A 16,162-nucleotide genomic window follows, 5' to 3' on the forward strand; every position below is an offset into this window, starting at 1 on the left:
ATTATGTTAACCACAGAGTGCCACCCAACCATACAGCAAGAGGTGCACTTATTCTGTGTGGGATGGTGGCAAGTCAGCCAGAGCAACTGGTAGAAGGAGCCTTGTCTGAGAGAAGGGGAAGAGGAAGAAGAAATAAAATTTCCTGTTTGCTCTAAAACTTGCTATTCTTTTTTTCTTTCCTCCCCCCAGCTGCATGAATTGGTCAAACAGAACCATATTCTACCCATAAACCCTCTTCCATCCTGAAGCTGTCATAGCTACAACACTGCTAGCAAGATCAGAAATGCAGAATGGGTGGGCTGGTATGTGAGGTCAGATGAGAAGGAAACCAGGATTTTGCAAGCTGGAGTGGAGGAGGACAGTGGAATTTATCAGTGCTGCAAGTGGTTAGAGAGCTGACAAAGAGGAGAAATACAGAGCATTCCTTTTCCTGCAGTAAAAATGTTCCTTTTTCCTCTTCCTCTGATACAACCCTCTTAAACTGAACTTGTGATATTGGAGAGATTAATGATAAATCCTGAACTTTGTAAAAAGGTGCTGCTGCTTGTGTGGTTTGATCCCGAATTCAGTGGGAGCTTTTGTGACTTATCTGACACAGTTCATGCCAGGATTTCAGTCCTGCACACAAGCAGGAGCTTAGCTGAAATATTTAGTTGGAATGCTCAGCCTCTGAAGTCATCTGAGGGCCAGGGACACTTCCTGGGGGTGATGTGGACCTTTAGCAGGTGTGGCTTTCTGGAGCTCTTTTCATTGGCTGCAGATCCTGCCTCCAGCTTTCTGGTAACTCAGATCTACAGGGACAGCAGCAGCCTTTGCTTTGTTTTTAAGTCCTGTTGTAAACCCAGAGATTTGGGATGGCTCCCATGATAAGTGATCTGTGCACAGCAGTAAATTCAGGAGTGAGGTGGCTGGGCAGAGAGGTGTCCTATCTGCTCCAGTAATCACTTTTTGGGCTTCTTTGAGTTCATACTTGCGTTTTGGTCTTGAGGGAAGCAGAGGACTCATGGCACTTGCAGTTTTCCATGGAAAGCCCTCTTTCCGTTGTACCAGACATCCTCTGGCTCCTGACTTTTTCCATCTTCAGCAGCTTAGTACAAGGTGTGCTACAGCCTCGTGTTCCAAGCTGTCTCCATTCACTCCTTACAGCATCCTTCCTCTGGACCTGCACTAGGGAACTGCATCCTTGGGTTCAGCAGGAACAAGAGGCTGCCTGGAGGGAAACAGCAGCATTCCCAGAAGGATTTGTGTTGGCTGAGGTGCAGCCTTTGGATTTTTATAGAAGGCATAATATCTTAGAAGCTGCCCCAAACTCAATGTCAGATATAACCCTTGAACAGCATCACTGCAAATTCCAAATGCCACATGTTCAAGATGAGGGCTGCATTGTTTCAAAGGAGCTGCCTTGCTTCCTTGTGTTTGTCCAAGCACGACTGTGCTTTCAAAAAAAAAAAAACTTTGTAGAGAGGTTGTTTTGGAGGGTTTGTTTGTCTGCTTAAAATGAAGCTTCTGGTTAAGAATAGTGCAGTAAAAATATAGTTATGTTTGGGCTGCTAACAGCCCCAAAGCAGAGCAGCCCTTCCAAGCAGTGTCTTCTCATGCTGATGTGGACTCTGACTTTCCACCACTGAGTGGGAGCTTTGCCATCCAACAGAGCAAGTTATGGCAAACATGTGAAGATCAGGACCCAGAGTTTAAGTACTGCTCACAACAACTGGAGGATAACTCAGTACCCTGTCAGTACACATTGTGAAACTCCGTGTCGAGGAGGAAGTGATCTACAGCAGGGGGGGAGAAAAACAGAAGAACCCTAAACAAATGCGCTGACAGAGAATGAACATTGCCTTTTGTACACAAGGCTGGGAGTAACATCAGAGTACAGGGGGGCATCCACACAGGGGGAGACCTTCCAGGATGGTAAGTACCTTTGTCCTCATCTTGAGAGAGCTGGGGGGTGGCCATGGAGAGATGAATGCACCTTGTTCATCTGAGGAGCTTCAGACAGCTCCTGGGGAGGATTTGGTACAGTGAAAAATCACATTCTTGTGTTTGAAATTCAAAGGCTGACACAATTTGTTGCTGGTGGAGAAAAGAAGTACCAAGAGGTATTTTGGAGGCAAGGAGAAAGCAACCTTAATGTTACAAACAGCAGTGTCCTGTGGGTACTCAGCAGAGTGGCATTAACTGGTGCCCCAGCCTGTGCAGCAATGCTAAGTAGTGCTTATATTTATTGCTCTTATTTTTATATTTATTATATAAATATGAAAATATATTTATTGCTCTCGGATGAACTTCATTCAGTCATTGAAACTGGCGGCTGGTAGAGCCCTGAAAGCTTCAAGGGAGCTGTAGTTAATTGCTGACCTGCTACATTATTATTCTTACAAATTCTGGATGTGTCTGTGATGTTTCCCTTCTTGAAAATTAAACAGTTTTAGAGCAGTTCTCACAACTTCTGTACAGCAGGTGGGACTTCAACCCATCACCACCCAAAAACATCAGGAAGGGCTTTGTTTGAACAAAATGGTAGATGATTCTACCACAGCGCATACAAAATCTGTTCGCCTTCATATTTTAAGAAAAACACTGCTTTTGGAAGACATTTTGTAACTGTTGCTGAAAAAGAGAAGCGAAACAAGTTGTTTCTGGTAAGCTTCATCCATCGAGGCCATCACGTGGCTCTCATAGCGCTGACACCTGCAGTTTCTTACCAAGATACTGCCTGGGTCACCAGATGGGGCTTCGGGAGACAGAGGGACAAGGGAGACAGAGGGACAAGGGAGACAGAGGGACAAGGGAGACAGAGGGACACCGCTCAGCTCCAGTTCTGTGATGAGAAGCACTCGTGGTGGCTGTTTGTTCCTGGCCAGCCCAGCTGACTGGGACCGCTGTGCCAAAGGCACAAGCTGTGCAGTGTGACCTGCAGCCTCAGCGGGCTCTCCTGGCCCAGCCTGGAGGGCTGCTGCTGTCTGTCAGATGCTTTTCATCTCCTCCTTTAAAATACCTCTGCCTCTCTTTCTACTCAACTCTTTCACATCTTCACTCTTGCTCTCTCTTCCTTTTCCTCCCACTAAGATTTCGGGGTTGGAATTAGACCACTTCCTCTCATGTGTGTTGCTGTCACACACCTTTCTCTGTGTGGTGGGTTATATCCCCCATCTGCTTGTGCTGTCAGCTCTTTGGGGTAAGACAGTGGGTCTTTATTTTGTGCTGAAAACATGAACTGGGATTTCAGAGCTATGGGAATGGCCAACTGTCCTCCACTGCTGGCAGCCGCTCCATTTCTCCAGGGCTGGGAGAATGGATGTTTACCTGCCAGCATTTGTAACTATTTCTAGTGGGAGGGCTTGCAGCTGAGCCTGGGGCAGCAAAAGGAAGTGACAGTGAAAAGTGTGAGTAAAACTGCTTTGGGAAGTGGGCCCTGCTACAGTGATTGCAGCTGATAGCAACAAACACGTCCTGAAATGCAAACAGGGCTTTCTTCTATGCAGTTCCAGCATGCTTTTAAGCAGGAGTGTTTGTACCTTGTCATCCCTCCCCACCTTTTCCATCTTTGTCATTCTCTCTGTTTGCTGTTTGATCCCAGGCCCCCCTTTCCACATCCCTCTCTGCATTCCCCAAGTCTGTTTCAGACCCTCCTCCCTTGTCTTCCTGTCCATCCTCCACCTCTTTGGTTCAGCCCCACCAGTTCCTGTGGCCTGAGGAAGCCTTTGGGGCTGTGTCCAACCCCTGCCTGTTCCCTGCAGCCACAGCATCCATACAGAAAGGAGGAGTGGGCAGGAGCTGGAGGCAGCAGGGAATCTGTAGGGCCGTGCTGCTTTGCTGCTGGGGGAGGGCAGACACTGTGAGCCCACCCAGTTCAGGTGACAGCAGCTGTGAACACAGGGCAAGATGGATGGGACAAGTCTGGCAGGAACCTTCCTGCATAAACCTTGTTTGAGTGTGGCCACCCACAGAAAGCTCCACATCCAGAACCACTGCAGTAGGTTCCTCCTCCAGGCCACAAAAGCTCAGGGGTCAGGAGCAGGCATTCAGGGACTGGACAGGTGGAGGTATCATCTGATGGCACCTTCTGAGATCTGCTCCATCCACCCCAGGATCTGCTTCTTGCTTCTGAGAATGAAAAGTGTCATCAGGCTCCCGTGGGGTAAATTCACCTCTGCCAATGCAGGGATGATTCATGACCCACTGGGCATGTGTCAGGTTTTTGAGGAGGTAAAACAGGAAAGTGCCAACTCCCCCTGTCTGGCCATCTGCTGTCATATTGGCATATTTTAGTATTTGCTCTTATGGTTGCCTCTGCTGGTGGTAACAAAAGATTGGAGAAATACTGCCTGAGAAGGAAAAGAAGATAATTTATTTTCTACAGTCATGACTGCAACAAGGGAGTTTGTATTTCAGCCTTGTCCATGTCCCCTTAACAGAGCCACTTCTGGAACAGACACTGGCATTGAAGACAAGAGGCACAGGAAGAGAGCAGAAGCCTGACAGAGTCACATGCAGGATGAGGCTGATGCTCTGCACACTATCACCCACTGCTTCTGCATTTAATTACTGCTTGTTGGCAAATAGGTTTGCTTGCAACAGGATGGAAGTGGGTGTTGAAGGATGGCTGGAAGAGGCAGTGATGCAGTTGTTTACACATTAATTACTGCAGGGATTTTTGTGTGTAGAGAGCACTGGGGGGAAACAGTGGGGACACATCTCTCTGTCACTTTGGAATCTGTTAATGTCACTCAAGACCCATAATACAGGAGGATGATGCACAGACCCATACTCAAATCTCAGAGCACTGTGTAAAGCAGTGGCAGTAAGCTGCACTTTTTGTCTGTAATTGGCTGTACACAAATGTCGTCATAAAGCTTTATTTTTCCCCTTGCATACATTTCTGTTTTTCAGATTGTGAAAAAAGCATTAAAAACATCCCTGATGTTTGATGAGTCCTCCAACATGAAATTAGGCGTGAACAATGAAAAAGACGTCAAAACGGTAATTATTGGGATGCACCACATTTGCTTACAAGGGCTGAGATTGTGCTGACATTTTTGAAAAGGAATAACAAGTTGAGAATTATTTTATTGGCCATTTTAGAAAACTGTGTAGGTTTCAATCCCATTTGTAAACAAATGAGTGACAAAACCCTCATTGATTTATCCGGTAGACTGATCAAACCTTGCCCAGAGGGAGTAATGTGGAGATAAATCCTGCAGCTCTCTCTGGCTCAGGGCAAGGAAACCACACTCATACAAACAGCCTCACTTCCACCCCGGCACAGCATTTATTCACATATTCATTTGTTCATTTATTCAGATGTCCAGAGTACCTGGACATCACAGTGTGTAGCATGGTGACAGCCATGATGTGACTTCAACATAGATTTCTTACCTTAGAAATGTCTTCTAAAACCTAAGTCTTGCTAATGTGTTCATGTGATAAAATGTGGAACTGTTGAAAATAGGTGAGTTTTTTTTTTGTGGTAAGGTGGAGAACAAGCCAGAGGGCAAAAAATTAAGTAGGTATCCTAAAGATGATTATTTTATTCAAATCACTGCCTGAAATCTATGTCAGCACTGTAGATTTTGAGAAAAGCAGAGAAGGATAAAAGCAAGAAGCTTTATCCACACAGAAACTGAAACAGAAACTTTCAGAGGCAAGTGGTTTCTGTGTGGTTTTCCCATGTGCCCTTTTGGGAGCTCAGATTTATGGCTGCAGCCTCACGACCACCCCCAGACTCAATTCTCCTGCCTGGGAGCTCAGAAGCTCAGCTCTGAAGTCCATGGTGCCTATCACAGGCTGGTGGATGGTTCCAACTCCCACACATTGCCATGGGGAGCCAGCCATGACAATTACTGGGGGGAAATAGATCAGCATGTGTGGCTGGTTGTCTTTTCCTGCTCGGTAAGAGCAGCATTCAGAGCCTGGTGCTAAAATTTTCAGCACGTGAGTGGCTGGACTGCAGATCTGAAGCTACCATGTAGCCAGGCTACTTTTCTTTTTCCATCTACGTTCAGGAAAAAAATTGAAAGTGCAGCAAAAGGGAAATGAAACTAACTCACCACACTAAAATGACATGGGAATACTGTGCACATGGATAAATGAGATTTGTGTAGTTTCAATTAAGGGAGGTTTAAGACAAAACGGAACGTGTTCAGAAACCACAAAATGTCTTTTTGCCTCTGACACTTTCTGAACTGTTTTTTCTCCCCTGACAACACAAACTTCCTTTCTATGGTAATGCTTGGCTTAATCCCACAGCTAATCTTGTGTTAGAAATTTCCCTATTTTGATATTGGTATAAATTTTGTTGAACATCCATTGGTCCTGTGCTAAAATAAAGCTAATCAATGTCAAATTAACCACAAAATTTGGGAAAAAACCAAGGGATTGATATGTTGGCACAAAAAAATTAAACCAATAAATGAAACTAAAATCACAGTCTTCATGTAAACCAACACAAATCCATTTCCAAATTTTCTTTTTTCCCCCCCAGTTGCACTTTATTTGATCATATCTCCTTCCCAGAGTGTTTGTTCCACTTGATCCTCTGATTTCAAGTTATTCCTCACTTTCAGTGCCTGCTCCCAAGAACACTCTCTGGCAGTAGCTGCAAGCACATCTCCCATTCAAAGACTGTGATTTATTCACCTGCACAGGTAGTCATCCATTAGCTGGTGCATCAATGCCTTGGTGATCACTTAAATCTTCTCCTCTGTGGGTTCTGTTCTAGTTTCAAATCTTAGGGGCCATTCTGGCTCTTGGTCTTGTCCTGATGGCTTTTTACTTCCTGAGTATGGACAGCACAGTTGGTGGTAACGGAGAAGAAGCAGCAGTTGTCAGCATTTACAGAAATGTGGAGGAGGAAGGACTGTACAGGGATGTCCCAGAGGAAGAAGGGCTCTATGGAGATCTCCCAAGAGCCACAATAACTGAGGAGGGCACCAACAGATGCAATGACTCCTGCAGGTGAGTCAGGTTAGATGGCACATGGAGAAGTCATCACCAGAGGGAGAAATAGTTACAGGACTGATTACATCAGCCTGGGTTTTATTCTCTTCCCACTGTATCATAAGTGATGAAGCACCACTAATTTGTGAGGAGTGCTAATTTGGGGGTGCTGTTTAGGCACTGGGTAATTGGCAGCTGCCTGCTGTGAGGGGCAGTAGGGGCAGTGTCACAGCTCTGCTCCCAGTCCTGAGCTTGTATGTTCATCCCACATCTTAGGCAGGGCAAAATAAAAAGCTCAGAATGGCTACTGAGAAACCATTCTGCTGAATTTGGGAGGTCACTGTACAACAATATAAGCCTGGCTATAAAAACGAGGGGTAGAGAGCACTGCCAGCCTGTTTGTCCAGCTCATCTTGTTTGCTGTGGAGGTTGACACCCAGCATGGCCAAGTGTGCAGCCTGACAGGTGCTTGGTGTCCTGTTGGGGTCACAGTCACCTGCTTCACAACACAAAATTGCCATTGCAGCTTTGAACTTGTGGAAAATGTTCCTTACGACTTACCCTTCGAGATAAACAGCACTGCAGCCAAACCCTTGTACCAAGCCTGGACAAGACTGCTTGATCTAGCCCAGGAAAAAGTGCACGTGGCTTCTTACTATTGGTCTCTCACTGGGAAGGATATTGGTGTCAATGACTCCTCTTCCAAGCAGGTAAGGTAAAATCAGCAGCAAGCACGTCTGTGGTTGTTTTTCCTCGTGTCCATGTGGGAGAGGACAGGCTGGCAGTGTGGTCTGTCTCCCAGAGATATTGCTTAACTCCTCCTGCAAATCTGGGAGGGTTTTCATGCTGTTCTGAAGCAACACTCCAGCTTTCCTTCTTTAGTCAAGTTAGGCTGAAATAAGTGAAATTTCTGACCTTCCTTGTGCTGGGGTTCTTCAAAGGAAGTACCCATTAGTAACACTGCCCTTGCCTATCTCTTACTACACCTTCTGTAACAAAATATAAAAAATAACAATTCACCACACAGGGTGAAGATATTCTGCAGAGGTTTGAGAGGTTACTGGCAGAGAATGTCTCTTTGTATATTGCAGCAAGCTCACCAACTCTGGCTACAAAATCAAGGGACCTTGAGCTTTTAGAGGAAAAAGGTAATCATTTCCCTTCAGTGATCCACTCACAGCTTCTGTATTGCAAAAAGGCATCTGTGGGAAACCTGGTCTTCAAGGCCTGTTCTGATGTAGTGCTTAAATGGATTCACAGGACAAGCACCATCTGCTCACTAGTTCATGCTTTCTCTCTGTGTTGCCATGCTCTTTAGGATCTTCTGAAAGTTCACATTTTGCATATTGTTTTTTCAAGTTACTGTGTTCCCAGGAATGAGCGCTTGTGAATTTTGGTAGTTGTTACTGCCTGCAAGAGTCAGACATGCAGATGTGTTCTGGCTGTTGAGGAACCATCTCCATGCTGTACGTAAACTCTTTTTTGCCCTCTCCATCTTTCTTCAGGGGCTCATGTGAAAAAGATTGACTTTGGACGTTTGACAAGAGGAGTGTTGCATAGCAAATTCTGGATAGTAGACATGAAACACATATATATTGGTAGTGCAAACATGGACTGGAGATCTTTATCTCAGGTAATTTCTGCTGCTGCGTATTCAGAAATCTGGAGAAAATTCACATCCTAGCAGATAACAGAGAAAAATCATAATGATGTAAAATATTTGCAGAGCAGAAGAAACAGCAAAGAAACCTGATGGCATTACATTGAAAAAGTTCCTTATTGTTGTCTCCTTAATGCAAGGATTTCACACATCCTGGATGTTTCTCATAGGCAGCTCCTCCAAGCACTGACTCTTCCTTCTCCTCACAGCAGCCAACTGACTCCAGTTCCCCTCTCAACCAACCAATCCACTCTTTTATAACACTCTTATTGGCTACAGCTGTGGCCTGTTAAAGTCAGGCCTGCTCCTAATCTTTAATAATTAACCCAGCTGCAATTCTTTAGGGGTAAGATTACTTTCTAGACTACCTTTATTTTCTTATATTCTATTCCCCTACAGAAACCCCTGGAGGTGGCTCCTTCTGGGGCTGTGACACAGCTTGCTCTCTTTGCAGGTGAAAGAGTTTGGTGCTGTGATGTATAACTGCAGCTGCTTGGCCCAAGACCTCTGGAAAACATTTAGTACTTATTGGGATGTTGGATATCCTAATGCTACCATTCCAGTCCCTTGGCCTCTTAATTACTCAACCCACATTAACAAACATCATCCTCTGGAAGTAGAATTTAATGGAATATTGACAAAAACCTATTTTTCTGTAAGTATATTTGAAAATAGCATGACAGGGTGTAAAGTGTTTAAGGATTGAGCAGGAAAGTTTCTTCAGCAGTCCTGCTCAGTTGCTTGTGCTCCAGGTGGATAATAATTTGTTCCTTAGGTTTCTCTGGGATGTTCAAAGGATAGGGATAAACCCAGCATAAGCTGTCAAGTTGTATGGCAGGAACAGTGTGCAGGTCTCTTTTAATCACCTGTAGGCTCAATATATAAATAAGTATCTGACCCAGCAGTGTATGGAAGGCATGAGGAAAGATGGCGATCCATCTCAAGTGCTTTGTGATATTTTAATGAAAAGTAGACAGATCTAAACACAAAGGAGTCTGAGATTTAAAAAAACCAAAAAACCAAAAAACAACAAAAAAAACCCCCCACTGATCTACATGTTTTCTTCTTCTTTTTTTTACAGGCTTCCCCTCCAGCATTTTGTCCAGAAGGTCGCACCCATGACCTCTATGCCATACTCAGTATCATCAGTCAGGCACAGAAGTTTGTCTATGTTTCTGTTATGGAATATTTCCCTACCAGCCGTTTTATTCAACCAAAAAGGTACAGTTTCAATCCTGAACAAATCAGCTACTTGTACTATTTAAAGAAAAAAAAAATATATGATTCCCCTCCTTCTGCAATGAAAATATTCAGAATGGAGAGAGGCTTTGAGACAGTGCCTCTCTGGTACCAAGGGACAGGATGAGAGGAAACAGCCTCAAGTTGTGCCAGGGATTGGATATTAGGAAAAAGAAATTCATGGAAAGGGTTGTCAGGTATTGGAACAGACTACCCAGGGAAGTGGTGGAGCCACCATCCCTGGAAGTGTTTAAAAATTCTGTGGCTATGGCGCTTGAGTACATGGTTTAGTGGTGAACATGGTGCTGCTGCTGGGCTGAGAGTTGCACTTGATGATCTTAAAGGTCTTTTCCAGAACCTGACAATTCCAGGATTCTGTGATTCCAGTCCTGATGCTGCAGGAAGGATGATTACCAATACCTGTGTGCTTTGCTGGTGTTTTGGAACACCCTCCTGTGCTCTACACACAGCAGACAAGCTGTGACATGCCACACTAGGGACAGTCAGATCCAGCGTTCTCCAAAATTCAACACAGCAGCTTTATGAATTGAGAGAGGAAAGGGAACACCAGACATTTATCTGATATCAGATTTTTCAGAGAAAACATTGCTGTGCTCTCCTTTCTTGCTCCCATTTTTCTTTCTTGCTGTCCTTTACTTCTGAAGAGTCTTGACTTCCTGCTCTATTTTCTTGCTTGATGCATTTGACCAATAGTTTAGAGGGTGGTTCTCAACTCTCCTGACCTTCGCAGTGAGAGCTGAAACAGCCTCTAAAAGAAACTTCTGGGTTTTTTGTTTGTTTGGGGGTTGGTGGTTTTTTTGTTGCGGTTGTTGAGGGGTTTTTTTGGTTGGTGTTTGGGGTTTTTGTTTTGTTTTTAATAATTCCATCTAAGTTCCAGCAGCAGCTTCAGAGATAAGGTGATAGTGGTGATCTGGAGTAATCACAGCATCATAGAATGGTTTGGGCTACAGACCAAATCTCATTCCTCCCCTCCTGTGCCATGGGCAGGGACCCCTTTCACTAGGCCAGGCTGCTCAAAGCCCCATCCAGCCTGGCCTTGAGCCTGAGTGTGGTGAACACTGCCCTGGTCCAGAGACTGCCCAAGGCTCAGCAGAACCGTGCAGCCTCTGCACATGAACCCAAACCAGAGCAGCACAGAAAGTTACACAGTCATGGGGCAGCACTAAGACCCCAAAATCCTCTTAGATATGCTTGAATTGGGATGTCTATGTGCAACCAAGTGCTCTGAATTATCTGTTTACAACATTTCTGAGTTTTCCAACCAGCTAAATAATCTGAGAAAGAAGTTCAAGTGAAAGAATTATGTACAACATCTTGTTGAATAGGGTAACTCTAGGCTGCCATTTAGCCAGAATGATACCATGCATCATGTCCCTCTGCCACAACTGTGTAAAGCCTCTGTTGTTCAGCTGAGGCATAGGTGTGTTAGGGGAAGATTTTAGGATAATAGAGAGATGCAGATAATTCTACTGTCCAAGAAACAAAATTGAGACTAGCCTCTACTTGGAGGATATCTTTAATAAATCCAACACCTCAGAGGATTTTCAGTTTATATGTAATACAATTGAGTCTCTGGGTTTCTCATCTTCTGAGAATCCACTCATCTTTCTGGGAATAAGTTCCCAGAAAGTTTCTTTTCCCCTTTAGGATTGAGTGCATTAATGCTCCTTATTCTTCATCTGAAGGCTTAATCCACAGTTCATGACATCTTGGGCTGATCAGATGCAAACAAGGGTTTGAAAGGCCCAAGGAAAGTGGCACAGGGCCTCGGGCTATCTCCACAGCAACCAGCTGTAGTGCCATGAATTGAAGCTGATTAGTTCAGGTTAGGTTCCTCCAGCAGCTGAGGCAGAAGAAATAAAGCTGCTGTCTAATGCCCGAGTGTTAATCAACTAGAAACTGATATATTTTAAAAATTGAAACCATTCAAAAATTGCATTTCAAATAGCATGATTTTCCAAGCTTTTCAGGATCTGTAAGTCAAGCCTGAGCCTCAGAGCACGTGGCCAGGCCATTGATCGCAATAGGACGATGCACGGGGGAGGATCAGAGAATTCAGGCCTTTGTACACAAGACCAAAAGGATTAAGTTAGGCAAATTAATTCATCATTGCTCATGGGACTGTGAGCAAATGCTGGACCTCTCTCTATCAGCCCTCTAGACTAAACATGCCCCTCTCCCTCCGTGCAGCATTTGTTAGGATACACGCAATGAAAGTGCCACATGGGTGTTTGGAGTTACCAGCCCTGGGATGCACATTGTCCAGCTCTTAGGGTTGTGTAGCTGGGTGAAGGATGTTAAAAATGTCCCCCATAGCTACAGCCAACACAAGTGTCAGGAAAATGGATTTGCACAGCTGTGTCCATTACCTTGGGCACACACAATGAGAACAGGGAGGGATGGAGTCTGCCCATGCTGGCTGATGGCACAGGACCACTGCAGACACTAGAAACAGTCTCCAGGGGCCTGAAAAAGCCATATTCTGCAAAATGGTTCTTAGACTTTCCTCTGGGCTCTGCACTGCCCTTTGTACTGTATGAACTGGCTTTACCCTGGAGTTGCTATTGTTATCTTTAGTTTCCTAAGGAGATAAGCATGGTGGCACCACGCTGTGTGTCTATCTGGGTAGGTGCACTTTACTAAGCTTTAAACTTTTGGATGAATTTCAGCCCAATTTGGCAGGGTCTGGAGGTCTCAAATCATGTTCTGTGAGAAGAACAGACTTGGTAGAAGGCAGAAACCTTGTTTGTACCTCCAGGGAAGCCACAAGTGCTTCACTTACCAGACATCAGAAACCCCATCTGTGCATCATCACTCCCAGTCTCAGTTTAACTTCACAGCTTTCTAGTGAACTGCTTTAAAAAAACATCCCTTTTTGCACACACCTCCCTTTCTGCAGGTACTGGCCAGCCATTGACAATGCCCTGAGACGTGCAGCTTTCAACCACCAAGCGCAGGTCCGGCTCCTGGTCAGCTGCTGGGCCTACACTGACCCAGCCATGCTCCACTACCTGAGGTCCCTGCGCGCCCTCAACAACCCACACGCCCACATCAGTGTCGACGTGGTATGAAAAAGAACCCTGATTTTGGACAGGCAGCTTGAGGATATGGCCCCACACTGATTTCTGAGAATGAGCTGCTGTTTGTGCGTACAAATGTTAGCTTTTAGAGAAGCTGGTTGACTGGTTTTGCAGTGACTGCTTCCCGTTTTTGTGAAAATAAGGCCCAATATATAAAGTTTGAGAAAGTAGCTATTTCAAGCTACTAGTGATTTCAGGTATGTGCCTGGCTGTGGCACGTGAGCCATTATCCAGGCAGCTGCTTTTGCTGAGCAATGTGACAGTAAGAGTTTATATGATAACTTAGTGCTCCTCTCAGAGACCTTTTCCTGCATGGAATATGTTAAATTGGCCTAATTGGTAACAGTTTTATTAAATTGAGAGCTCTGCTGTCTGCCTGTACAGAAAGATCTGTTCTTGAACACTAAATATTGCACACAGGCCATAGGCATTAGGCTGGAATGCATCAGGTGGACTGGGGATGGTGTGGATGCTCCCAAATTGATGCAGTAATCACAACAGAGAAATACCACAGAATGAGGAGTTGGTTTCAGAAAAAAAAAATGAAAAGGGAAATGTAGATTTTGGTAAGAGTTAACACAAAAAGTTAGGCATTATATTTGCCTACAGTACCCCTTGTGTCTGTGATCAGCCCATTCTCACACAAAATAAGAGCAGCAATCAGTGGTAAATGCAATCTATTAAACAGCTGCCTAAAACTGCATTTAATTGTCTGCCCTGTAATGATAATAGCTGTGCCACTAATGGAACATTGTGAGGCAAACATTTTCTGTATCTGATCTTAATTGCTTATCCAGTTTTATGTATAGTGGAAGTATTATTTGCTAGTTTTCTTGGATAGGAGTAAAATCTCTTCTATGGTCTATTCAATGACAGAGTGCAGTATGTTCTCTTTTGTTCTTCCCACACTCTTCTATTCTTTGAAACTATAGAAAACATGCACTGTCCAATCAGGACGTCTGTTCCTCACTCTAGTGTTTGTGTTAATATTTTTAATTCCTCTCCCCCCAGAAACTCTTCATTGTTCCTGTTCTCAATCACACAAACATTCCTCATGGGAGAGTGAATCACAACAAGTACATGGTCACTGATAAAGTAGCCTACATCGGTACGTATTCCATTATTCCAAATATTTACAGTATCCCCAGATCTACTGGACTGAGGCTGAGATAGGATCAGCTGCAATACCAAAAATACCTCATTTTGCCATATAAAGCAAAGTCTGTCCTAGGTAAAGAAGTACAGATGTGAAGGGGAGAAAGTAATGTAGGTCAAGTTCAGTAAGAGATTATTTCATATGATTGTGAGCCATTAGGAGCAGAGTGTGACAAGGCTGAGTGCACAGCCGGTGACAAGCACAGCGGGGATTTCACAGCCTGTGTGCTCACAGTGACACAGGGGTAGCTGGTGCTCCAGTACATAACATTACAGTGCTTTAATAAAGAGGAACTGCTGGGAGGAATTAATTCCATGCACTGTTTGTTGAACAGAATTCTAGGAAAGGAAATGAGAAAACAGTAATGTCAACTGTGTGCTGTTCCTGAAAGCCAGGATAGTGTTTACATTTCATTCTTTTATTAGGAACCCTCAAAAAAGGAGATGTGAAAGTGCTCTGTCACTGCAGCCAGCTCATCCTCCCAGCAATACACACCAGCAAATAGCCTGATCTTCCAGCTGGCTTGCGGTTTACAGCCCCAGTTGCCTTCAGTACTTTAATAATTTGTTTTATACTTGAAGGCAGATATGCAGATGATTTGTTTTCATGCCTAAGCACCTTCTGGAATTGGTAGATTTTTCTGGCTAAGGCGATCACGAGGGGAAGTGCGTAAGTGATAAAATGTGCATTGTTCACAGTGCTTGATTGTCTGAATTGAGGTCGCTTTGGAGAGAGCCCTAGACATGTCTGCAGCTGGATTTCCAGCTTTGCCTGGTTTAGACGCAGGCTTTGCGTGTCAAGCTCAGAACAGCTCCCGAGGGTTTATTGATCAGGAGTCCAGTTTCTCCTTTTGTTTTCCTTTAACAAGTGAAGAGAATTAAGTAAATTAAAGACTTTTCTTTAAACACTGAAACCCATGTCAAACACTGGCTTTTACTTCTCTTAATACTCAAATATTGCACTTTATTGCCATGTTTATGAGTAGATTTGTGCATTCTGTCACAGGCTGTAATGAATCAGAAGGTTATGAACCTTCAGGGTTGCAGTTAATAGCAAGATTTCAAAACCTGAGGTCTGGCATAAGAAGGAGGTGACCTGATTTTTGCTGCCTCGTTGGTCCTAATGAGATTTGCAGTCATAGAGCAAATCAACAAAGCCCAGAGATCAAACAGAGCACTGGGAAATGAATGTTTTCTAATCAGCTGCTTTTCCATTGCATAGGGACTTCCAATTGGTCAGAAAACTACTTCACTGATACAGCTGGCGTGGGACTAATTATCAAACAGAATTCGACCAACCTGCAAAGAAGGCAACAACCTGTCCAGGAGCAGCTGAAAGATCTTTTTGAGCGAGACTGGAATTCCAAATATGCGGTGAATCTGGAAGATGTGCAGGGACAGAAAGACTGTAACTGGGATTAGACCTGAAGTGAATTGAAATGTGCACTTAAAATAGAAACAAAAAAATGTATCTGAATCTTGTTCATGTGCAAATCAAGGAACTCTCTTCTTTTTGTCTTTGTCAGAGAAATCACTTCCTCGTGGCATCCACATTGGTGACATGAGAATTTCTGATAGTTCACTCTACCTGCACAACCACTAGTCAGTGTGTGATTGATTTTTTTGTGTGATTACCTCACTGCAGAGTTAATGAAATGCATACAATGTTGTGTGACAAGCTGTCTGACATTAAAGCAAACATCAGAGACACAGATCATTATTGCCCTGCTATTTTATATTTAGAAACTATATATTTCAACCTAAAAGTTCCATTAACAGTGTTTGCTTACAAGTATTTAAACATTTTAAAAAAACTCCTGGCCACCTTAACTTTTTAGCCATATATATGATCACCTACAATAGCAAGGGCAGATTTTTAGAAGCGTTTAGAAATAAGAGATACATGTTGGTTGAAGAAATTAGAGATACCTCTTTCTAAGTGTTGAGGCTAGCTGCTGGAGACAAATGCCTGGGATTTAAACTTTGGGGCCAGTTTCCAGCTTAGCTGCCCTGGAACCTTGAGTGTCTGGGGGTGTTTGGATGTCTGTGTGTCGGTCTTGTGCAG

At 44.1% G+C, this 16,162-nt stretch overlaps 1 protein-coding gene across 1 annotated transcript; it reads left to right on the top strand.

Moving 5' to 3' along the window:
• Positions 1 to 1,831: 1,831 nt before the first annotated feature.
• On the top strand, positions 1,832 to 15,927 carry PLD4 (phospholipase D family member 4). Its single transcript, XM_030949569.1, has 11 exons — positions 1,832 to 1,914; positions 4,897 to 4,986; positions 6,725 to 6,960; positions 7,469 to 7,652; positions 7,970 to 8,090; positions 8,448 to 8,575; positions 9,057 to 9,257; positions 9,684 to 9,823; positions 12,762 to 12,927; positions 13,954 to 14,050; positions 15,320 to 15,927. Exons 1-11 carry the CDS (start codon positions 1,912 to 1,914, stop codon positions 15,517 to 15,519), a joined length of 1,566 nt encoding a protein of 521 aa, XP_030805429.1. The 5' UTR covers positions 1,832 to 1,911; the 3' UTR covers positions 15,520 to 15,927.
• Positions 15,928 to 16,162: the final 235 nt, after the last annotated feature.

Source organism: Camarhynchus parvulus, chromosome 5 (genome assembly GCF_901933205.1).
Source record: "Camarhynchus parvulus chromosome 5, STF_HiC, whole genome shotgun sequence".
Classification (NCBI taxonomy): domain Eukaryota; kingdom Metazoa; phylum Chordata; class Aves; order Passeriformes; family Thraupidae; genus Camarhynchus; species Camarhynchus parvulus.

Bases quoted from the DNA above. Each gene is read 5' to 3' on its own strand.
- PLD4 (XM_030949569.1), top strand. The intron at 4,987-6,724 runs GTAATTATTGGG...GTTCTGTTCTAG, and splicing joins ATGAAAAAGACGTCAAAACG to TTTCAAATCTTAGGGGCCAT. The intron at 8,091-8,447 runs GTAATCATTTCC...ATCTTTCTTCAG, and splicing joins TGAGCTTTTAGAGGAAAAAG to GGGCTCATGTGAAAAAGATT.